Source organism: Acomys minous, assembly GCF_964271855.1.
Source record: "Acomys minous genome assembly, chromosome: 18".
In the NCBI taxonomy this organism is placed as follows: Eukaryota; Metazoa; Chordata; class Mammalia; order Rodentia; family Muridae; genus Acomys; species Acomys minous.
In genome coordinates, this window is record NC_140501.1 from 64,225,110 (window position 1) to 64,247,784 (window position 22,675).

General features: G+C 51.7%; 4 protein-coding genes across 8 annotated transcripts; 1 reads left to right on the forward strand and 3 right to left on the reverse strand.

Moving 5' to 3' along the window:
* Positions 1-215: 215 nt before the first annotated feature.
* LTB4R (leukotriene B4 receptor) lies at positions 216-10,113 on the reverse strand. Of its 3 annotated transcripts, none has more exons than XM_084768188.1 (2): positions 10,011-10,113; positions 216-1,383 (listed from the first exon to the last, which is right to left on the reverse strand). In XM_084768188.1, the coding sequence occupies exon 2, from the start codon at positions 1,372-1,374 to the stop codon at positions 319-321; it is 1,056 nt and encodes a 351-aa protein (XP_084624314.1). In that variant the 5' UTR covers positions 1,375-1,383; positions 10,011-10,113; the 3' UTR covers positions 216-318. The 3 variants fall into 3 exon arrangements, with proteins under 3 accessions (XP_084624314.1, XP_084624313.1, XP_084624312.1); XM_084768187.1 differs by lacking the exon at positions 10,011-10,113 and adding an exon at positions 2,537-2,671; XM_084768186.1 differs by lacking the exon at positions 10,011-10,113 and adding an exon at positions 2,513-2,610 and having other exon boundaries at positions 216-2,327.
* Positions 2,978-7,045, reverse strand: LTB4R2 (leukotriene B4 receptor 2). Its single transcript, XM_084768189.1, has 2 exons — positions 6,914-7,045; positions 2,978-6,576 (listed from the first exon to the last, which is right to left on the reverse strand). The coding sequence occupies exon 2, from the start codon at positions 6,559-6,561 to the stop codon at positions 5,488-5,490; it is 1,074 nt and encodes a 357-aa protein (XP_084624315.1). The 5' UTR covers positions 6,562-6,576; positions 6,914-7,045; the 3' UTR covers positions 2,978-5,487.
* Positions 9,577-13,907, forward strand: CIDEB (cell death inducing DFFA like effector b). Its single transcript, XM_084768210.1, has 5 exons — positions 9,577-9,783; positions 10,041-10,185; positions 12,708-12,854; positions 13,085-13,275; positions 13,393-13,907. Exons 1-5 carry the CDS (start codon positions 9,743-9,745, stop codon positions 13,526-13,528), a joined length of 660 nt encoding a protein of 219 aa, XP_084624336.1. The 5' UTR covers positions 9,577-9,742; the 3' UTR covers positions 13,529-13,907.
* NOP9 (NOP9 nucleolar protein) lies at positions 13,887-22,652 on the reverse strand. Of its 3 annotated transcripts, XM_084768184.1 has the most exons (11): positions 22,260-22,652; positions 21,857-22,114; positions 21,656-21,754; positions 19,036-19,146; positions 18,106-18,247; positions 17,411-17,603; positions 16,101-16,241; positions 15,646-15,771; positions 15,226-15,462; positions 14,571-14,676; positions 13,887-14,311 (listed from the first exon to the last, which is right to left on the reverse strand). In XM_084768184.1, exons 1-11 carry the CDS (start codon positions 22,504-22,506, stop codon positions 14,154-14,156), a joined length of 1,818 nt encoding a protein of 605 aa, XP_084624310.1. In that variant the 5' UTR covers positions 22,507-22,652; the 3' UTR covers positions 13,887-14,153. The 3 variants fall into 3 exon arrangements, with proteins under 3 accessions (XP_084624310.1, XP_084624309.1, XP_084624311.1); XM_084768183.1 differs by having other exon boundaries at positions 21,656-22,114; XM_084768185.1 differs by lacking the exon at positions 16,101-16,241 and having other exon boundaries at positions 21,656-22,114.
* Positions 22,653-22,675: the final 23 nt, after the last annotated feature.

A 22,675-nucleotide genomic window follows, 5' to 3' on the forward strand; every position in this document is an offset into this window, starting at 1 on the left:
CCCTTCCAAAATTGTAAATCACGGGGAACTTAGGAGCTGTTGAGAGGGACACCACCAGAGGGTTCCAATAAACACCCCAGTGCCCCCACAATAGATACCTCACTCACAGGCTTAACCTGATTTCAGATTTTAGTTTTAATCGTAAAGCTGCCCGCAGAAGCCAAGCCAGAACATGCTGTTTCTCTGCCCTGACTCGCCCCACCCACCCACCCCTCTTTTCCGCTTGTGCTCAGTGTGCCCAGCCTGCTGTCCTCCAGTGACAGAAGTGGGTCAGGCCAGAGTTATGAGTGTCTTTCCACCCAGCCTACTGACTGCAGTTCACTTGGAAGAAGACTCTGGAGGGGTGGAAGTGGTCATGAAGCTGTCGGTGGGGCCCGGCTCAGGACAGGCAGGTGTGGCCTTCTGGGTCTGGCATAGGGTGCCTCCGCGGCGGGTGCTGGATACCTCAGAGCCAGTGGCCTCCAGCATCTTGGCTACGAAGCCCACGCCCGCTGAGCGCAGCAGGCTGCCGCCCGCGCACGCGTACAGCACCGGGTTCACGCTGCTGCTCAAGAAGGCCAGAGCGATGAGCACGTAGCGGGCCAGCCTCAGCCGCTGCCCCGCGGGGCTGTCTTGGCCCCAGCCGGCCAGCGTGCGGCCAGCTTCCACCAGGTTCACCAGGTGGTAAGGCAGCCAGAAGGCGGCGAAAGCCAGGATGATGAGCGCCACCAGGCGGCCGGTGCGACGACTGCGGCGGAAGCGCCGAGCCTGCAGCCTGCGCCCGATGTCGGAGTAGCTGGCCACCACCGCCAGGAAGGGCAGCAGGAAGCCCGTGATGGCTTCGAAGAGCAGATGGAAGGCCTTATGTCCGTTGTTGGGGTAACACGAATCGCAGATCAGAGTCTTGTTGTTACATTTTACTGTACGGTACACAAGGACCGGTGTGGCCAGGAGAAAAGACACCACCCAGATGCCTGCCAGCACCCATCGGGCAATCGACTTAGTGCGAACCTTCTGGGACACAAAGGGGCGGGCCACTGCCAGCGAGCGGTCCAGACTCATGATGGTGATAAGCAGGACGCTGGCATACATGCTCACCCCGCAGATGTAGTGGCACAGGCGGCAACCGGCCGCTTTAAAACTCCAGGTGCCTTTAGCCAGAAAGTGTAGGAAAAAGGGAGCAGTGAGCAGCACGGCCAAGTCGGCCAGCGCCAAGTTCAGCACCAGCAGGGCGGTGACAGAGCGTTTCTGCATGGTCTTCAGGATGCTCCACACCACAAAGCTGTTGCCAGGAAGCCCCACCACCAGGGCCACGGATAGTAGGACAATAGGTAACAGAGACAGGGACATGCCACCAGGAGAAGGTGCGGCAGGAGATGTAGTGTTTGTAGCCATCAGGAGGACCTGGGGAGCGAGAGTGGACACACTCATGAGGGGGGAGCGAGAGTGGACACACCCACGAGGAGAAAGCCGAAGCTGAGTATTCAGGTCCTCGAAGTCAGAAGTTTCAGAGGCAACTTCAAACATACCACCCCATCACTGTCAACCTCACTGTTTTTAAAGGGCCCTGGTTGAATAGAAAGACTAATTTCCTCATGGGGCTGTGGGGCCCCTTTTTCACCACAGACCCAGTTGCAAAACACCCAGCAACAACAGTGTTTCCAAAGCCTTTCACACTCTTTCCCTTGAGAGACCTTAGAACCCAACACCAGCTGGGGAGACTTTGCCCAGCACTGCTGCACCCCTTGAAAGGCTAGCTCTTCTGTCTCCTGAGAGGCGCTGCTGGCTTTCTCTAGTCGCCCACCCACTCTCTGTAGAGCTGACCAGGGTGCACCAGAAAGAACTGAGACTTGGACAGGCCCTGAGGACAAAGCCTTTCACAGTGGTCAGGCTTTCTTTGGGGATTCTCTCTCACCATTTCTCCAAGCTACACCTGCCACACACACACATACACATACAGAGACACACACACACACACTCACAAACATACACATACACTCCCACACACAACACACTCACACACTCACACAGATCACACTGACACACTCACATACACACCCAAACACACATACACTTATATAACACACACAACACACTGACACACTCACACAGAACATACTGACATACTCGCATACACACTCAAACATGCATACATTTATATAACACACACAACACACTGACACACTCAAACACACACTCACAAACACACACATACACTCCCACACACAACACACTGACACACTCACACAGAACACACTGACATACTCACATACACGCTCAAACACGCATACACTTATATAACACACTGACACACTCAAACACACACTCACAAACACACACATACACTCCTACACACAACACACTCACACAGAACACACTGACATACATACACACTCAAACACACATACACTTATATAATACACACAACACACTGACACTCACAAACACAAGCATACACTCCCACACACAACACACTGACACGCTCAAACACACACACACACACACACACACACACACACACACACACACACACACACACCATCCCTGGGATACTTACAAGGGTTTCCGGATGCTGATGAGAAGCCAATGCCACATCTAGGGTCAGAGCAAAGTCGTTTGGACAACAATTCCTAAATCTGTCCTAGTGCTAGGATCTTGGTCCCACTTCTAGGTCTGTCAGCTAAGTCAGCCGGAGAGGAAGTACCACAGAGCAGAAGAGGGGGAAGGAGCATCCTCCTGAGGCTGAGACTGAAAAACTCCACACCCTCCTTCACTGTTGGGGAGGGACGGTCTTTGTGTTCCTGAGCAGCCCAGAAGAGAGGAAGGCTCCTTGGGTGGGGCCAAGTGAGAAGCACCCAGGACAGGGCAGTGAGATAGGAAAGCCAGGAGTGAGTTGGCTGGGTGTGGCCCAGAAACGCAGGTCTAGACTGGAGACGTGAACAAACCAATGGACTGTCTCGTTGGGGAAGGGAGCAAGAACACAGGCTGAGGCTGAGACTGCTGGTCTTTTAAAATATGTTATCTTTGCACTTCACATTAAAAACATGGTGTCGTTTTTAGATTGATGGCAAGCATAGGATGGCGGTCTACGTTCTGGGTATTGTGGGTTAGGTAACATGAGGATATAAAAACAGCATATTGAGGTCAAAGCTACCCTGAGCTAGATAAGATTGAGAGAGAGACAGATTCACACACATGGAGGGGGAAGAGAAAGAAAAAGAATATCAATAAGAATGTGAAAAAAAAGCCAGGTGTGATGGCACACACCTTTTAATGCCAGCACTCTGGAGGCAGAGGCAGGTGGATGGATGTGAGTTCGAGGCCAGCCTGCTCTACAAAGTCCAGGACAGCCAAGGCTACACAGAGAACACCTGTCTTGGAAAAAAAAAATGTGAAAAAAAAAACAAAAACCAGTGAAGGGGGCAGCACCCCATTCGTGACTTCAAGTCAGACCATGATCTTTGTGTGGTTACAGGAGACAAGCCATCGCCAGCTTCGCCCACTACAGGCTCATCAACTCTCCGTTCTTTTTGAGAGAAGCTGAAGTCTAAGTGATCTCCTTAATACCATTGCTTCCCCTTCCCCTCACCTCTTGACCATTTAGCAGCCCTGTTGGGCTTTCCCACTGGGTGCTAGGCAAGGGTTGGCGCCATTTCTTTCCTGCCTCCTGACAGCCTTGCACCGTCTAGTTTCAACTTTGACAGAGAAAGTGGATATGCTGAGAAGGAAGCCGCGGCGGCACAGGAGCAGCAACGCCTCACTCCAGCCCTACCGTAAGAGCGGCTAAGAGTTCGGGAAGATAAACAGCCTCTCTCTGTTTGCCTTTCTTTCAGCCTGTCACTTCTCAGAAAAGAGGAAAGGCATAATTACTGGTGGCCACGGGGGTACCTTACACTTTCCAATGCCCTCCTGGGCTGTACACTGAGAAGAGCCGGATCAGCACTGACTCAGTGACTGTCGAGCAGAGGATATGATGAAAAGGAGGCTGAAACCGCAGCAAGAACTGAGGGCAGAGTTGAGGAAGAGCTTTCTGACCACATTGGGGTGTGTAAGGTGAAGAGCACACAGGGGAAGTTCAGGAAAGCTCCCCTTCGGGGCACAGGACAGGAAGAATTCTGTGTTTAGGAATGAAGCTCCTGGCTCAGACCCCAGGGCCATCCAGAGCCCTCTGACGTGGACCGTGGGTTGCCTTTGCACTTTCTCTTGGGCTAACCCCGCTCCTACCCTCACTCCATCTTCCTCGGGAAGCAGTCTTTCCTCCTCCACCAGAGACTAGGCATGCTAGGCACTTCCTCCTTAGTTCAGGGGTCACTCCAACCCAGATTTTGGTGTTCCTAACATGACCCTGAAGGTTGGGTTTCCTCTTATCTCTTTGCCTCTGCCTGAAGGGTGAGGAACGCCACTGACGTAGAAGCCCAGAGTAAGCACTTGGGAGGCCAGCTGTCTCAGTTTGCTGGGGACCGATGGGTCTGAGAACAAGAAATTTTGAGGGCTAGTAAGAATGTTCTGAGCCAACTAGGATGGATTGGTCACGTGTGTGCCCATGGTGCTCCTTAAAGAGAGGAACATTTTTTCATTCTGCTACGCCCCAAACGGAAAGGGTCATTCGGGTTTTAGATCTGATAATCGGGAGATTCCAAAAGGTAGAGGCTGGAAAGTAATGGAAAAAGGCTGGGGACGTCTAGTATCTCGGGAGAAGGGAAGGCAACAGAGAGAAAAGACAGAAAGGAAAGATGCCGCTTTCCTGAACATTTCTTTCTGTTTTCCAGGGTTTCCGGCTCTCTCCTACACCTCCTCATCACCGGGCATCAAACTCCCTCTTGTAAAGCAAGTGCTGGCTCCTGGACTGCGTCTCAGGCCTGGTGGCTTTTAGACAAGGTACAGGAGTGAGCAGGGGGTCAGAGGGAGGAAAGGTTAAGTCTTGGCATCCCAGGCTCCTACATCACCAATTAATCCAGTCACGTGCCTCCCTTTCACTGTGCCAACCGTTCTTCGACAAGCAGGGACACTCTCCTTTCACACTGCACAGATTTCCTCCCCACCCCCCACCCCCTTGTAGGCCGGTTTCTTCCTCCTAAATGCGTCTAAGAATGGATTTTTATCCACCCCATCCAAACTTCAGATTGATTCCCTTGCCAGGCCTGGGGAAGCGGGTAACTTGGATGTGGAGGCAGGGCGGAAAGCCACTGAAGGCTCGCATGGTCCCGTCCTGACCTGTCTTCAGTGGAGAATGAGGTAGCACACCTCAGCCATCAGCTAATGGATTTCACAAGAGTAGCTACGGGAAACATGTAAGCAGTGTTGGTACCTGGATCCAGGCTGTACTACGAGCACAAATTTTGAACATGCGCCTCGCAATCCCAGGGTTTGGAGGAATCTGGGCCAGATAAAGTAATTCTGATCCAGCCAAACCCAAACTGTAGTCAGATGAGGGTCCCCAAGTACTCCAGAGCTCTGGGGACAAAGGAAAGTGGTAGGAGAGCCCCGAGATAGGGTTTGGGATCTTGTCTACCATTCCTGACTGTCTTTCTCCATCATGACCCCGCCTCCAGGGTCTCCATTGCCCCTGCCCTGGCCCACTTTCAGCCTACTAGTAGTTCGGAGCTCCATGGTACCCTCCCTAGAGCGGCTTCCCCCTCGGTTCTCCCCAGAACTGTCAAAGAGCCGAGTAAGGAACCGGGGCCCTGCCCGGACCAGCAAATCCCTTGCAGTGAAGACGTAGAGCAACGGGTTGATGCTGGAACTGAAGAAAGCCAAAGCCGAAGTCCCAGCGCGAGCCGCTTGGCCCGCCCCGCCGAACCTGGCCAGGCGCCCTTCCGGTGGAGCGAGCGCTGCCATCGCCTGCAGGATATTGACCAGGTGGTAGGGGGCCCAGAGCAAGCCGAAGGCCAGCACGATGGCGCTCACTAGACGGCCCACCCTCGTGCCGTGTCGCCCTGATCCCCAGCGCGCGCTCCGCAACCGCGCCAGCGTCACGCCGTAGCAGCCGAGCACAGTCCCAAAAGGCAGGACGAAGGCAGTCAGCGTCTCCAGGCTCAGATGAGCAGCGGCATGCACCTCCGATGGGTGGCACAGCTGACATACGCTATCCTTCCAGAGGTGGCGGTAGACCGCTGCCGGGATGGCGAGCACCAGGGCAGCCAGCCAGACCCCGAGCAGCAAGCGGCGGGCCAGGGCCGGGCTCCGCAGTCGGGAAGCCAGGAAGGGCCGAGTGACGGCTAGGCAGCGCTGCAGGCTGAGCAGGCCGGTGAGCAGCACGCTGGCGTACATGCTGAGCGCGCACACGTAGTACACCGCCTTGCAGCCCACCTGGCCCAGGGGCCAAGCCTCTTGGCTCAGGAAGGCCACAAAGACCGGTGTGAGCAGCAGCACCGCGCCGTCGGCCAGCGCCAGGTGCAGCACAAGTGTGGCCGCCAGTGGCCGACCCGCAGCGGGCCGCCAGCCCGCCAAGCTCCACACTACGAAGCCGTTGCCCGGCAGTCCCAGCAACGCCGCCAGCAGTAGAAAGGCGGCGCCAGTGGCCCGCGAGGTCTTCCAGCTCAGCAGGGTCTCATTCCCAGGCGGGCGGAAGCAGGCCGACATCCTCCTAGAGGCAGGCTGCAAGAAGCCACGGGATGGGACATTCAGGATTTGGGCAAAGGCCCACACTACCTCTGATGATGGACGTGAAGGGACTGTGCTTCCCCCCAACCTCTCTTCTCCCAGGAAACCAATTCAAACAGCTCCTGAGAACCTGTGGGCCCTGTTCCCAGCCAGCAAACCTCCCCTGCTGGTGGCGTGTTCCCAGAAGCCGCTGGGACCAAGGCACCAGCGTTCCCCTGTCCTCACTGCACACAATGACTGTCTCCACTTCCGGCTTTCTGCGTAGCCCCCTCTCAATCCAAACCCTATTCTTTAAATCTCCGTGCAAAGGAGAAAGAGCAGATCGACTTACCCTGACGGAGAGAACAGCGTTGGGGGGAGTCTAGAGAGGGTTAGGGAGACTGACAGGTGAAGCCACTGTAGATGAGGCGCCCGGTCCTGCCCCAGGCCTGTCACATTTGCAGAGGATGAGGCAAGAATAAAGAGGGACAAGATGGTGCTCATCCCGGGCCTTTCCGGGCCCTCCTTCATCCTGGTCCTTCCCATCACTGACAGGCCCAGGCAAGTGGAGGCCAGCCTCCCCCAGGAAACAGGGTAAGGCTGAATAGGTGCAGAGAAGGCACAGCACAGGCCCACAGAGAAGAGAGGGAGCACGCTGCCAAAGGCGCTGGCACATCCCTTCCACCTCCGGCGCCAGTCCTGCCAGTCTTCTTCTTGATCTTTTATTTATTTATTTATTTTCTCATGTGGAGGCCAGAGATGGTGTTGGGGGCGGGGGTGTCTATGGCTCTCTAGCCTTTTTGGCTTGCGATCCACAGAGAAGGCGACACAAACAACACGCTCTACAAGCTACTGTTCTACCTTTGCGTGTTTTTCAGCGTCCTGCCCCCCCCACCTTCCACCCAGCCCCCCACCCCTCACTACCCCCGCTCCCTCACCCCCACTAAGCTTCCTCTTCCTCTTCTGCTCCGATCTCACTTGGGGGCCTGTCAGGGTCCCTCCACCCTGCTGCTGTTATGGAGTTGGACAACTTTTCCGTGTAAGGCGTGATGCTCAGTCCTGGGGGAAGAGGCTATGCATGTAGGTACAAAGAGCTTACACCCTTGTTGGGGCGGGGGTAGGGGTGGGGTGCCAGGAAAGATCATAACACACGGGAGTGAGGGAGTGTGTTAAGATCAGGAAGAGGAGGGGCTGGAGAGGTGGCTCAGTGGTTAAGAACATTTGCTGTTCCTGTTGCGTTTGTTTCCTAGCATGAGTGCTAGGCAGCTCCCAACTATTCCACGGAACTCCATAGATCCCAACATAGTCTCTGGTCTCTGCATATGACATACATACATACATACATACATACATACATATATACATACACATACATACATACACACATACATACACACAAACACACACATGCATAACTTTTTTAAAAATTTAAAAGATCAGGAAGAAGGGAGCCATTCGGTGCATTTCTTTGCATTCCATCAGCAGCCATCAGAACCACAAGGTATACAGAAAACCTGAGGCACAAGTCTGGGGCATGGCCCATTGCTGGAGGACTGTCCCAGAGGAATCAATTCCTCTGTGTTTGCTCTTTATTGGTGCCTGAAAAGTCCACATAAAGTGAAGCTGGCTAGGTCACAGAGCTGTCCAGGCACTTTGTGTTTCTCAGGACACAGGAAGCTGGGCAGCTGGGAGAGCCTAGAAGGCTTCCAGGCAGGAAAACAAGGAGTGTGCTCACTTAAGGAGTGGAGTTCTGTGCAATTGTCCATCGTGGCTACGACTAGGATCGGAGATGAAACCTGGGACATACAACTGAAGTCCCTGGGCCGGGAAGAGGCTCAGTCACCAAAGTCCTTGCCACACAGAATGCGGACCTGAGTTCAGCACCCAGAAACCATGTTAAAGGGGGTGCGTGGTTTGTAATTCCAGTGCTGGGAGCAGGTATATCTCTGGGGCTCACTGACCAGCCATCCTAACCAACTTGGTGATATCCAGTCCTATGAGAGACCATGTCTAAAAAAATTAATTAAAAATTTTTAAAAAATTAAAAACAAAAAAGATGGGCAGCACCTGAGATTGCCCTCCAGCATTTTTTTTAAGATTTATTTTTTATTATGTACACAGTACTCTGCCTGCATGTATATCTGCAGGGCAGAAGAGGGCATCAGATCACATTATAGGTGGTTGTGAGGCACCATGTGGTTGCTGGGACTTGAACTCAGGACCTCTGAGCCATCTCTCCAGCCCTGTCCTCCAGCTTCCTTATTCTCTCCCTCTCTCTCTCTCTCTCTCTCTCTCTCTCTCTCTCTCTCTCTCTCTCTCTCTCTCTCACACACACACACTTAAAATTTGATCCTTGTAGTGGGAATCATAGCTGGAGATACATTATTAATTAATTAATTAGCAAACCAAAAAAGATGAGAACAGTGTCGGCTCTTGGCCATTGAAGCCAGCATTTCTGGAAAATTAAGCCAGGAAAAAATAAAAAGGTTAGCTAATCCTTCTCCAACCAAGGAGGCGGTAACAGAAGTGCCAGGGCCCAGACAGGATCCTGATGATGCTGGTTCTATCGATCAGAATCCCGCCTTTCCTCACACCACGCCCAGACACACTGCTCCACCTTCACCGCCCAAGTCTCTTCCAATCGCTCGCTCAAGGCTTCTCCCGGTCCTAAACTTGCAAGCTTCCTCCGGGTTAGCCCAGCCTTTTCCAAAGACTGCAGTTCACAACTTTCCAGTAGGTGGCAGCACCATCAGCAGGGCTCACATGGAATGACCCATCTCTGAGGCTGTGAGCCAGAAACTGCTCTCGCTCTCACAAGCTGTGATACGAAGATCAGCTCAAGGTGGCCAGTCTTATGTTTGTATTTGTAAAACTGTATTTGGACAAGGGGTAGGGAAATCAAATATCAAATTTCATCCTTCACAACACATCTCTGAAGAGAGACACAAGCTGCTGTGGCTACTTCCACCATTCTACGTAGGCTCCTCCTCCTCTTAGACTTTGTCCCTCTTACTGACCAGGCAAGGGGGGTGCAGAGTCCAGGCTTGACTCATCTCTCCTTTCACCAGGGCTAAGATCTCAGCTTTATACAGAAAACAAGACGTTAGCCTCCGAGCAAGGGAAGCAAGCGCTCAGCCCCAAGGCCACAAGGAGGCAACTTGCCTGCTCCATCCCTTCTGCCATGGAGTACCTTTCAGCCTTGAACCCCAACGGCCTGCTGAGGTGATTTCTAACCTTTCTCTATAACTTTCTCAGTGCTGGGGGTATGGGCAGACAAGGCAAAACTCGGCCCCTGGAAGACCCACTTTCCTGCCTCTACAAATTTCTCCAACTTGTGAACTGCTATTTTGTTCTCTCCCCCCACAGTCTCTCCTTTGGATCTGTAAACTTAGAGCCTCTAGCCATCCCGTCCCCTTTATGATCACTAAGTTCGCCAGCCCCTTCCTTACCCCTTCTGGTGTTTTCTTCCCAACTACCAGGTCAGTATCCACTATAAGCTCTGAGTTTGGCCGTAGGGTCTGGACCTCAGCTCCGCCACCTCAGCGACCCTTCCGTGTCTGTGATCATAAGCGGACAGTCCGGAAAGGACTGACAGCTGCCACCCGTCAGGAGCTGCTAGATAAGGTAAGTGGTCAAGCTCCTGGGTTCCTGGAACAGGAAGCCAAGGGACTCAGAGACAGTGTGACCACCAGGCGAGCCGAGTGTGAAGGTGACGTGGTTGCCACCCACACAGGGGTCTAAGAAACAGTAAGCCCAGTGACCTATGTTGCACTTGGGTTAATTATTTACTGTCTGAGGAGTGGGCTTTCTTTGCTAGTCAGGGGAACAGAAGATAAGAGGCGCTGGAGAAATGGGCTCAGAAGTCACTATGGTGATTTGTATGTAAACTGTGCCACCAATTTAAATTCCAAGCCTTGGTGTCTATGAAAAGCCAGTCTCAAATCTTGATTTTGCTACTCCCTAGTTGTCAAACCTTGGGAAGCCATTCAACCTACTAGAACTTGTTTTCTTTCTTTTTTCCTTTTTTTTTTTTTTTTTTTTTTTTTTGGTTTTTCGAGACAGGGTTTCTCTGTGCAGCCTTGGCTGTCCTGGATTCACTTTGTAGACCAGGCTGGCCTCGACTCAAACTCACAGCGATCTGCCTGCCTCTGCCTCCTATGTGCTGGGATTAAAGGCGTGCGCCACCACGCCCGGCCCCGTTGTTATGTATCTTTTGAAACAGGCTCATTCTTTAGCCCAGGCTGACCTTGAACTCAGAATCCTCCTGCTTCCGCCTTCCAAATAGTGAGATTATAGGTACATGCCACAAAACCAAACTTGAAAAATGTTCTCAATGTTGAGCATAAAACTCAGTCCTTTGGGTATTCTAGGCAAACAATTCACTTCTAAACGCACAGCCCTAGCCTTTAGTTTCTTTACACTAGGGCATAAAGCCTGCCATTTAGGGGTACTGAAAGGAACAAATAGAAAACCCTTATGCTGACAGATACTGGAGAGGAGGTGCATCTTGGCTCTTATCTTCTTGAAGTAATGAATTTAGTCAAGAGACAATTTGAGCAGATGTTTCTTTAGCAAAACTCGGGGTGGGCTGCCCAAGTGGGACGCAGCCTAGGGGTGGTGTTTTCTCAAGGCTAGGTGATTTTCCCAAATCATGGTGGCGTGGACCATCCCTTTCTTTTCTCCTGTGGTCTCCACAAAAACAGACGTGTGGGCCTGGAGATGGCTCGGCAGTTAAGAGCATGCACTGCTCTTGCAGAGGGCCCGGGTTGAGTTCCCAGCACCCACCTGGTCAGGTTCACAACCATGTAACTCCAGCTCCTGAGGATCCAATGTCTGGTCTACACCCACCATACAAGGGAAGTGATACGAGGTGATCTTGTTAAGACTCAGACCCTGTTAGTGTAAACAAATTGGGTCAAAAGCCTGGTGCCTTGGTTTTTGTTGCAGGAGGAACAACCTAGGTGCAGCTTCAAGGATGGTTACCACAAAAGCTCTATCTGAAGGCACATCTACTAAGATGCAACTGTAGCTTTCCTTGGTTACCTCACGCCCAGGGTAGGTGGAGGCTTTCTTAGAAGCTGTCCTTGGAACGTGTCTGTTGCAATCAGATGTATTAAGAGTGAGTCAAAGGGCAGCAGCGCCTTGCGTGTACTCCTCAGGAGGGCCTCAGAGGAGCTGGAGGCCTGCTCACCCTCACCGCCTCACGCCCAGCTGAAGCCCATTTTGTTCTCATCTGTATCGTGTTCCTAACCTGATTTAACCCTAACATTTTTTTTTAATGCTCAAAAGTTTTCACTTGGCCACAAAAAAAGTTAAGCGTACTAACAGTAAAAACAGCTGTAGAGAACAGGAAGGAAGACACAGGAGGACACTGTAGATAAGACAGAGAAGATAGACTGTTTTTATTTTAATCATATTTGGAGTCAGGGCCCAAATTGTTGAAGTCTGGTCTTAAACTTCTGGCATCCAGGGATTCCCTTGCCTTGGCCTTCCAAGCAGCTAGGACTGTAGGTGTTAGCACATCTGGCTATGACCGATTTTTGTCATTTAACATCAGTAGGAGTGGTTTAGAGGTGAGGAAAAGCAGGTCACCAGGAACAAATGAAAAAAAAAAAGCCTATCAACAACTCAAAATACCCTAACAAGAACTGCCATTTTTGTCAGGCAGGGAACACCTTTAATCCAAGCACTTGGGGGGCAGAAACAGGTGGCTCTCTTGAGTCTGAAGCCAGCCAGGTCTATCTACAGAGTGAAATCCACAACAGCCAGGACCACACAGAGAAACCCTGTCTCAAAAAAACAAAACAGCTGCCACTGTTAGGAAGAATGAGATGAGCGCTCACACCTACAACCCTAGGACCCAGGAGGCTAACAGAACCGCTGAGTTTGGGGGCAGCTCAACTACTCCAACGGCCTGTGCCAAACACAGGGAAGATGGCAAAACGTGAGGAAATACAGCTGAGAGGCCAACTAGTGACTAAGGCTGATGGTGCAACTAAAGAGAGGAATGCTGCCAAGCACAGGGGCACACACACCTGTAATGCCAGCATCCTGGGAGGCAGAGGCAGGGGGATCTCTCTAAGTTCAAGGCCAGTCTGGACTACAAAGAGAGTCCAGGACAGCCAAGGCCACTTGTCACTGGACAGGTGCTGGAGACCCTGCTGCTAAGTGGAGTACTAACCCTGGTGCTGGAGGAGGATGGGACGGCTGTGGAAAGTGAGGACTTCTTCCAGATGCTGGAGGATGACACATGCTTGATGGTGCTAGAGCGGGGACAGAGCTGGAGCCCCAAGGTGAGAGGCCCATAGTGGGGCTGCTTAGGTCTCCAGCCCTTTCTGGTCCTCCCAGTCTTCTTCCCTAGCCTATTACTGGTCTTGGGAACAGAGGTCCTGGAGAGTTGTGAAGGGCACCAACTATTGGACATATTGGGGAGGCAGAGAGGGTCTGGTCAGCACTGACAAGATTGAAAGGAGATGTCAGGGTGCAAGAGACAGTCCACTTCAATGATGGGGGTGTCCCACAGAGTGGGATGTTGTCATACGGACTAGGACGCGAGAAGCCAAAACACAGCAAGGACATCGCTCGCATCACCTTTGATGTATACAAGCAAAATCCTCGGGACCTCTTTGGCAGCCTCAACGTCAAAGCTACGTTCTATGGGCTCTACTCCATGAGCTGTGATTTTCAAGGAGTTGGTCCCAAGAAAGTACTCAGGTAGGAGATGAACATGCCACACTGTCATACCCCTCCAGTTAAAGGCCCACCGCGTGTACCCACGTATCTCATGAGCTCCCAGCTTCCCTCGTCATCCCTCTCGCCTCTGCCCTGCAGGGAGCTCCTTCGCTGGACGTCCTCACTGCTGCAGGGCCTGGGCCACATGCTGCTTGGAATTTCATCCACCCTTCGCCACCTGGTAGAGGGGGCGGAGCGATGGCAGTGGCAACGACAGAGTCACCTCCATTCATAACAAAAAGGTGCTCTGAGCCCCAAGATTGGTTCCATGTGACACCATGAGGGCTCTGGGGCATCATCAGGTTTGGGGTCTGTAGTGTACCATGGGTACCTCCCTGGAACCATCATAACAGAGCCCAGCTCCACCCCGCCTTGGTCCTCTAGGCCGTAGGCTTTCCTGAAGAATGCTGCTTGTCTTCCCTACAGCCTGCCTCCCACTTCCCCTGCAGAACCACAACCTGGTCCCCCGGCATCCTAATCCCACTGTAACAGCTGCTACATTCTTACTGACGCCTATTCCTACGATCCTGCATACCAATGACAACTGTCCCTAGCTTTATCTCAAGATTCCTTTCCCCTAAAAAATAAAACTATTTCCAAGAAAAATACAAAAATGTTTACTCGTATGCCTTGGAGGGAGGGGGGTGGGGGTGGGGGTGAGGGTGGGATAAACAGACATAGGGACGCACAGGATCTGGCTGCCACAGCCCAGGCTGCCCGTGAACTCTTGATATTCTAGTTTCAACCTCCTGAGTAGTAGGTTTTGTTTTGTGTGTTGCTTGTCTGGTTCCAGTAAAACTTTTGGCTCTGATTTAAACCAGGAAAAATAAGCGCGTCCTTTTACCCCCCACCCCAAGGCCTCAGTCCTCAAGTATAGCGTTCAGTAGCCGTCTCCGCTTGGCCACAGCACTCTGCTGCTGTTCCCAAGTTTGTCGCCGCTTCAAGAAGGTAGTCAGCGCCACATTTCGAGCCACATGGTGGCCAAAAGGATCCTGAGTCAACTCCTGGCTCTGCTCTCCTGCCAAGAGAACCGCTCCTGTTTAGCAACACCCACACGTAAAGACAAAGGCCCCAGCCCTGGGCCTCAAGTAGGAATAACAAACACCTCACCCACTGAAGTCTAAAAGCCAGATACAGGGCTGTGCAACGCGCCTGCAGACAGAAGGCCAAAGCAGGCCACTGAGAGCGCAGAACCAACCGCCCTTCTGAAATCTGTGAACCAATCAGCTCCTGGGGCAGAAGGCACTTGGTAACTACCCGAGGGCAATGATACTCACCCAACTCAGCAGCAATTTCCGTCCGGGCCCCCAAAGCTGCTCCATTCCAGATGGCGTCTAAGACACGGCTGCCATGGCGGCTACAAGCGAGAGCCACGTACTGTCCCTGAATTGAGACAAGTAAGGTGAAGTCCTCACAGGAAGCACACACGTATGTTTTGGGAGTGGAAGAATCTCAGGAGACTTGAGAAGCACAGTGTGTGTGCTGGCTGGTTTTGTGTGCCAACTTGAGGAAATGCCTCCCTGAGACCCACTGTAAGGCATTTTCTCAATTAGTGCCCAATGGGGGAGGGCCAGGCCATTGTGGCTGGAACCATCCCTGGGCTGGTGGTCCTGGATGCTGTAAGAAAGCAGGCTGAGCAAGCCAGGGAGCAGCATCCCCCCACAGCTCCTGCATCAGCTCCTGCCTCCAGGTTCCTGCCCTGCCTGAGTTCCTGTCTGACTTCCTGCAGTGATGGATTGTGATCTGGAAGTGTAGGCTGAATAAACCCTTCCTCCCCAACTTGCTTTTAGGTCATGGTGTTTGGTCGCAGCTATAGAAGCCCGCCTAGGACGCAGAGGAACTCTGTATCCTGCTTCTAGCTCTCAGTCCGCTCCTGAAGGCAGCTCATTTTCTCTACAGCAGTGACGCAGGGGACTAGAGCAGAAGCCTAACCTTCAGGTTCTTCAGCACACGACGACGCTGCTTATGAGTCACAGAGGGGCTGCTCAGGATGGCATCAAATACATGAGAGCCAGCAGGACTCTGGGCTAGAGCCAGAAGCTGGGATCCTGTCAAGGCGCTCAGACTTCGCAGTACAAGGCCAGGGTTAGAGAAGTACAGCAAATGCTGGAGCAGCAGAGACCCAAGTACCGTCACTTCCCTCAGCGCTGTGGCTGTAGCCATTTCCACCTGGGAGCAGTAATAGGAAATTAGGAAGCAGTACCAGACCAGATGGACAAGCTTGTCCCTAGTGAACTGCCACCTTCTCTTCCAAGAAGTTAGAAATCTCTCCACCTCAGCCCAAGGGGCTTCACAAGCCCTAAGAAGCCTGGTCCTTAAATAACCACTGGCTTAGCAACCTCCCTAGCTCACCTGATGTTCCGCGGGCACCGTCCCTTCCTCCTCCATCAGTTCATAGTAGACCTCATAAGCCAACAAGGAGGCAAAGAGAGGCACACAGGCTCCCTGCCGGGATGAGGGCTCCGCACAGTGGAACGCCTAGACGGGGAGACAGCACAAGGACTCTTGAGACCTAGCCCGTCCCTAACGCCATGACTTTCTAGACAGAGATGTTCAAGGAGACTGAGGTTGGCCCCATCAGGAAAGGCATCCATGAGCACAGCCTCTCACTGGCCTGGTCTCCCAGCCTCTGCACTCCTAACAGGGACTGAACCCACACGGATCCCTCACAGGTTCCACAGAGCTGTTCGTGGGCACATCTGCCTCCGTATCTGCAACTCCCTCGACACGAACCTTCTCACATCCACATGAGAGAGACCCTGACTGCAGGGTGAGGTCAGGATGGGCTGCAAGCAGCACCCGCTCACCTCCAACAGCAGCTGCAAGACCTGGGCTTGGTGAGTCCCAACTCTGCGGCAGGCTTCCACCAGAGCGACAACCACCCCTGGATGGCCCTGGGCCAGCACAGCTTCCACAGCAGGGCTCAGCTCCTCACACACAAGGGACAGCTGAGAGGGGACACGGGTTGAAGCATCTTTGTCATTCAATTAATGGTCACTTATAAAGTTAATCTAGATAGGATGTAGAAACCACTGTCAATATCAAATTGTTCATTGTGCTGTGAACACCCAGAAGAGGACAGCCATAGAGGTGCCACCCTGTGGGGGAAGACTGGAAAAGCTCCTTCTGAAGAAGTCAGGGAGGACCCAGGCAAGGCTAGAATTGAACCTGCCCTTCTCCTTCTCCTCCACGTGCCAGCCCAACCGACTGCAGGAAAAGCTGTTGCAGAACATTTGCTCACACTGTGAACCTCAAGACTGTATACTGGAAAGACCTGTTTCTAGTTGTGGTGTGGCTCAGCCCTAGAATACACCTTTAATCCAAGAGATTCTGTAAACAGGATTAAATAAAATCAACCACAGGTCAAGAGGTAGAGCAAGCAACTAGTTGACAGGGACTGAACACAGGAAAGAAACAAAGAGCGAGAGGAAGTCAAGAGGACAAATAGACACACAGGAAGTGGAAAGGAAGGACGTTCAGTTCGAAGGGTTTTTAAGAGCGTGTGGAGAAGGCTTTTTTCCTTCTGGGACCGTCGGCTGAGTAGGAAGGTGCTTTCGCTGCCTCTCTGAGCTAGCAGGCTTTCACCCCAGCTTCCGGCTCCTGAGTATTGATAAAACCAAATGAGTGGGATTTTGTTTAAAACAACACAAAGCCCCTTGGTGGTAAACAGCAAGGGGAAAAAAGAAGCTATGGCAACGGCTTCTGTGGATTTAAATACAAGAAGCCACAGAAGCTAAAACAAATCTCTAGGAAAAGGGTACCTCCACTCTAATCTCTGGAAAACCCCTCCCCCAAAAATAACTTCACACGGGTAATGGACAGGAAACTGTCAGGGAAGTGCAGAGACAAGCACACAGTGAAATGAGACTGAAAAGCAGGGCAGTGGTGGTGCACACCTTTAATCCCGGCAGTCAGGATGCAGACACAGGTGCATATTTGAGTTCAAGGCCAGCCTACTTTACAGAACAAATTCTAGGACAGACAGCTAAACAGAAACCTATCTAGAAAAATCAAAGTAATAAATAAATAAATAAATAAATAAATAAACAAACAAGCAAGCAAGCCCCGATGATGAAGAATAGCAGAAAGAGACCCAGGCCACATTTTCAAAACTTACCAGCTCAGGGGAGGTGATTGCATTCAGTAAGCGCTGCAAAGGGAAGTTAGCAATGGGATGTGCAGCCAAGGCATGCAGCTGACCTCGGAAGTGATCCTCAAAGAGGCGCTGGAGCCTCTCTGGTTCTAATACCAGGAGCACCTGCTCCAAGAGTCTGGAACTCGTCTGATCCCGCAGAAACAGGAGTAGAGGGCTAGACATAAGAAGAGTGAGGCTGAGGCTGGAGAGACAGCTCAGAGGTCAAGAGCATGCTCTGCTCTTGCAGAGAAGTTAAGACGTTCAGTTCCCAACACCTACAAGGCAGCTTCCAACTATCTGCAACTCCAGCTCTGCCGCCCCCTTCTGGCCTCTGTCGGCACTGCATATATATGGTGCACATAAGTACGTGTAGGCACAACTTCATAAACAGATAAAAATAAATCTCAAAAATAAGATAAAACAAAGTCAGGAATGAGTAATACACGCCTTTAATCTAACACCCAGGAGGTAGAGGCAGAAGGATCTCTGTGAGCTCAAGGCCAGCCAGGGCTACAGAGTGAGGCTGTGCTTCCCAAGGATTAAAAGCACGTGGCACAACCCAGCAATACACATTAAGATCAAAGAGTCTGAACCTCACCCAGAAACACAGTCACACTGCATTATCTCATTCAGTCCACCGCTCCTCAGCTTCAATGACCCTGAAGGGGTGACCATACCTGCCTCCTGTTGAAGAACTGCGAGAGCTCAGATAATCAATGACAGCATCACAGAGATGGGCACAATGCTGAGGTAATTTGTGGTGTAAGATTTGTAAGGCCACTTGAAGACAAAAACTGGAGATCTTGTCGGTAATAAAGACTGTAGGAAAAGGCAGAAATAATTTTATAGCTTGTGCCAAACCCAGATCACCTGTACAACCTCAAAACTCAAGCAACAAACTGGGTGTGGTAGTACATGCCTTTAATCCCAGCACTTGGGAAGCAGAGGCAGGTGGATCGCTGTGAGTTCGAAGCCAGCCTGGTCTACAAAGTGAGTCCAGGACAGCCAAAGCTACACAGAGAAATCCTGTCTCGAAAAACCAAAAACAAACAAACAAACAAAACCCAAAAAAAACAAAAACAAAAAACCCTCAAGCAGCAAGAGGGACTATATACAGGAGAGTTTCTGTATAGAATGCCTTATAGTGCGTAAAAGCTGACAGGTGTTAAAAGAGGGACCACCTGATCTCAGGGTCCTGCTGGGTGGACATCTCCAGGAAGGACCTAGTCCCGTCCATTTCCTGCTTCTCTTCTGCAGTGGTCACTCCTGACCGCCCATGTGATGGGATCGATCACCATGGACACTAACTTCTGGGCATGTTTGTGAGTTTCTAGAGTAGGTTATTCAGGGTGGGAAGAACCCTCTAATGTGGGTGGCACGGTCCCCCATGGGCTGGGGTACCAGACTAAATAAAAACGTAAAGGCAAGCTGAGCACTGCATTTTCTACCTCTGCTTCCTGACACGATACAGTATAGCTACAGCCGTGATAATTTCCTTGACATAATGGAGTGTACCCTCCAGCTGTGAGTCAAGCTTTCCTTCCTCAAGTCAAGGTATACCTCATTAGCCTCCACAACACATCAAGTAACCAATAAAGTAACATTACCAGCAATGTCCTTCAGAAAGCAGGTGCTGAGCTCCTGAAGGCGATTCAGGAAGGTTGCAGGAACCTCGAAGTCAGTTGGTTTGCATTCCCGAGCTGAGGGCCTTTGTGTTTCTAAAGGAAGACCAAGGACATGGACACAGTGAGATCAGAATGGCTGAGAGGAAGGAGAAACCCACAGAAGAATGTCTCAGCTTAGAGAAGTAAGACAGACATGATACAAGAGTAATAGATTGTTTCAGTTTTTCCTAAGGATTTTCAACTCCCTTTCCTATGGCCCAGGGTTTGTACTTCTTTTTTTTTTTTTTTTTTTTTTTTTTTGGTCTTTTGAGACAGGGTTTCTCTGTGTAGCCTTGGCTGTCCTGGACTCACTCTGTAGACCAGGCGGGCCTCGAACTCACAGCGATCCGCCTGCCTCTGCCTCCCGAGTGCTAGGATTAAAGGCGTGCGCCACCACGCCCGGCTCCAGGGTTTGTACTTCTCAGCCAGGAGTTAAAGTATACCAGAAATCAGACTTCACTTATGCCCTCTAATCTTATTCTCCAGTATTCTTAAATATAGGCCATAGCCTATGACTATAACACGAAACAAAGTTAGTGGCTTCGATTAGCATTTTGTTTTGTTTTTTGTTTTTCAAGACAGGGTTTCTCTGTGTTAGCCTTGGCCGTCCTGGACTCACTTTGTAGACCAGGCTGGCCTCGAACTCACAGCAATCTGCCCGCTTCTGCCTCCCGAGTGCTGGGATTAAAGGCATGCGCCACCCACGCCCGGCTAGCATTTTGTATTTTAATTTAAAAATTTTTTTAATGCATCCTGACCACAGTTTCCCCTATATACACTCCTCACACTTCCCAGCCCCCCCATTCCTCCTCTCCCCCAGATCCACTCCTTCTCTTTCCCATCAAAACCAAAAGCAGGCCTCCCCACCCCCCCACTCCCCACCCCCCACCCCACCCCACCCCCGCTATCAGTGGAGCATGGTATAACAAATTACAGCAGGACTGGGCACAAGTCCTCATACCAAGGCTGGATGAGGCAATGCAGCAGAAGGAAAAGGGCCCCAAGTGTAGGCAAAAGAGTCAGAGATGTCCCTCACCTCACTGTTAGGAGTCATACAAGAACACCAAGCTACACAACCATAGCACATAAGAGCAGGCCTAGCTCAGAGCCATGCAGACTCCTGATTACCACGTCAGTCTCTGTGAGCCCCTATGAGCCTGCTTAGTTGATTCTGTGGGCCGTGTTCTTGTGGTCTCCTCGATCCCTCTGGTTCCTAGAATCCTTCCTCCCTATCTTCTGCAGGCTCCCCTGGCTTTGCCTAGGGTTTGGCTGTGGATCTCTGCATCTGCTCCCATCAGTAATTAGCACTTTTTTTAAAAAATGAAATAGAGAATAAAATTTTAACAGAGAGAAGAAACTAGAAAGAGGTAGCAAGTGGAAAGGGCATCCTTTCCAGGGCTTTTGCTTGTCTCCAAACACAGAGGTCACATCAGGTTTAAAAAAAGGGGGGGGGGGGGAGTTGGGGGAGAGACTAGGGGGTGCGGCCCGGAGAGATGGCTCAGTGCTTAGGCGCACCAATTGTTCTTCCAGAGGACATGGGTTCAATTCCCAGCACCCACATGGCAGCTCACAACTGTCTCTAACTCCAAGATCTGTCACCTTTGCACAGACATTTAAGCAGGCAAAGCACCAATGCACATAAAATAAAAGTATATAAATTTAAGGAAAAACCTTCCTAGCTAGGTATAAAGGCCCCATTCATGACTTCAATATGAGGCCAGCCTGGTCTACAGAGCACGTTCCAGGACAGCCAGGGCTACACGAAGAACCCCTGTCTTGGAAAAAACAAAAACAAAAACCAAAGCCAAAACAAAAACAAAAGCCTAACAACAAATTGGCAGGCACAGTAGTACAAGCCTGCAGTCTCAGCACTTGGAAGGTAGAAGCAAACAGGGGGACCAAGAGTTGAAGGCTAGCCTGGGCTACATCATGTCAAAAGCCAGCCTGGGGTATAAGGGAGACTCTGTCTCCAAATCAAGTATCAGGGCCAGTAAGGTTATGACAAGGCTGATTGCCACCAAGGCTGACAAGCAGCTGAGCTCAACATACAGAACCCACACGGTGGAAGAAGACTCCTCCACAAGCTGTGTTCTCACGTCCACACAAACACTGCAGAAGGCACATACGAGTGTACACACATGCCCGTATGTATTTAAAAAAAAAAAAAAAGAACTTTCAGCCGGGCGTGGTGGCGCACGCCTTTAATCCCAGCACTCGGGAGGCAGAGGCAGGCAGATCCCTGTGAGTTCGAGGCCAGCCTGGTCTACAAAGCAAGTCCAGGACAGCCAAGGCTACACAGAGAGACCCTGTCTTGAAAAACCAAAAAAAAAGAACTTTCTACTGTGAGTTGTGGAAATAAAAATGTGAAATTCACCACTTAAAATGAACCATCTCCTCCTCTCGTGTCTATGCTAGTAGCCCTCCCCACCCCTAAGTGCATCCTTACCTCTCCGTGTCTAGACACACTACTCTTCGGCCTGCCACGCTCTGCCCTAGAGTTCTGCTAATTCTTCATGGCCAAGCGCCACCATGAAGACTAATTTCCCTTTCTTACAATACTTACCAGATGACTGGGAGCCACGCGGCCTGGCTCTCTCAGACTCCAGGAGAGTCCCTCCCAATACTTGCAGTAAAGTTCTGACCATGAAGCTGCCATGCGTGTCTCCACAGAAGAAAAGAAAGTCATCACACACTTCGGCGGCTAGTCCCAGGACAAGCTCCTCCAGAGTCTGCAAGGGACCATCCTCCTCCTCATCATCATCACCATCCTCCTCCGTCGCTGCTTCTGCAGGACTCCTCAGCAATCGAGGCAGCTGCAGCAAAGCACTCTGCAATACATGGACCCCACACCGATGACAGGCCACGAAGCGCAAGTTGGGGCGCAGAGCAGCCCACACTCGACACAGAGGTTTCAAAGGGCTGAACCCCAAAAGCTCCTGCAGCATTTCACTACCAGTCCTGTTCGTGGCCAAGGCTAGAGCCTGAGTCTCCACTTCCTTCAAAATATTACGCACCATCAACTCTGAAAAACAAAAACGAGAAAACAAACCGTTAGAGAGACTTGAGGATAAAACTTAGCCATTGCTTAGCCAAGAACTCCCCAGGGATCCCTCTGAAGTTTCATTTGCATAGGTTTTGCACTTAATCCATGGCGTAGCTGCTCCTACCTCGTTCTTCGGCGGCGTCGGGAGCCACTTTCAGCGCTGACAGCGCCCGTCGAAAATATCCGAGAGCCTCCGGACTCAGGTGCGGGAGAGCCTCGGGGGCCTTCTCCGCGCGCGCCGCCGCCGGCAGCCGGGGACACCCATCGCGGCCCGGAGGGGGACGCCCCGAACCGCGGGCCGCGCGTCCCCGTCGGCTGGCACCCGGGAACTGGCGCCGCGCCTGGCGAGCGGAACGCGGACCCAGGCCCATGCGTGCTTTGGCACCGGTCGTCCACGCTTCCCGGTTGCAGCTCCCACGGCCGCCGGCGCGCTCCTGACGCACGGAGACGTCACGAGTCTGCGACGCGGCGAACGGGCGTGATGGGCGTGGCTACAGGTCCGCCCTTTTCCACATTTTGTAGGCTCCACCCTCTGGGTCT

Coding starts and splice junctions, on each gene's coding strand:
- CIDEB (XM_084768210.1), top strand. CDS start 9,743: ATGGAGTACCTTTCAGCCTTGAACCCCAACGGCCTGCTGAG. Junction 10,186..12,707: donor GTCAGGAGCTGCTAGATAAG/GTAAGTGGTCAA, acceptor GTCACTGGACAG/GTGCTGGAGACCCTGCTGCT. Junction 12,855..13,084: donor GACAGAGCTGGAGCCCCAAG/GTGAGAGGCCCA, acceptor GGTGTCCCACAG/AGTGGGATGTTGTCATACGG.
- NOP9 (XM_084768183.1), bottom strand. CDS start 22,506: ATGGGCCTGGGTCCGCGTTCCGCTCGCCAGGCGCGGCGCCAGTTCCCG. Junction 16,242..17,410: donor CAATCACCTCCCCTGAGCTG/GTAAGTTTTGAA, acceptor GTCCCCTCTCAG/CTGTCCCTTGTGTGTGAGGA. Junction 14,312..14,570: donor GGAAATTGCTGCTGAGTTGG/GTGAGTATCATT, acceptor TTCTCTTGGCAG/GAGAGCAGAGCCAGGAGTTG.
- LTB4R2 (XM_084768189.1), bottom strand. CDS start 6,561: ATGTCGGCCTGCTTCCGCCCGCCTGGGAATGAGACCCTGCTGAGCTGG.
- LTB4R (XM_084768186.1), bottom strand. CDS start 1,506: ATGTTTGAAGTTGCCTCTGAAACTTCTGACTTCGAGGACCTGAATACT.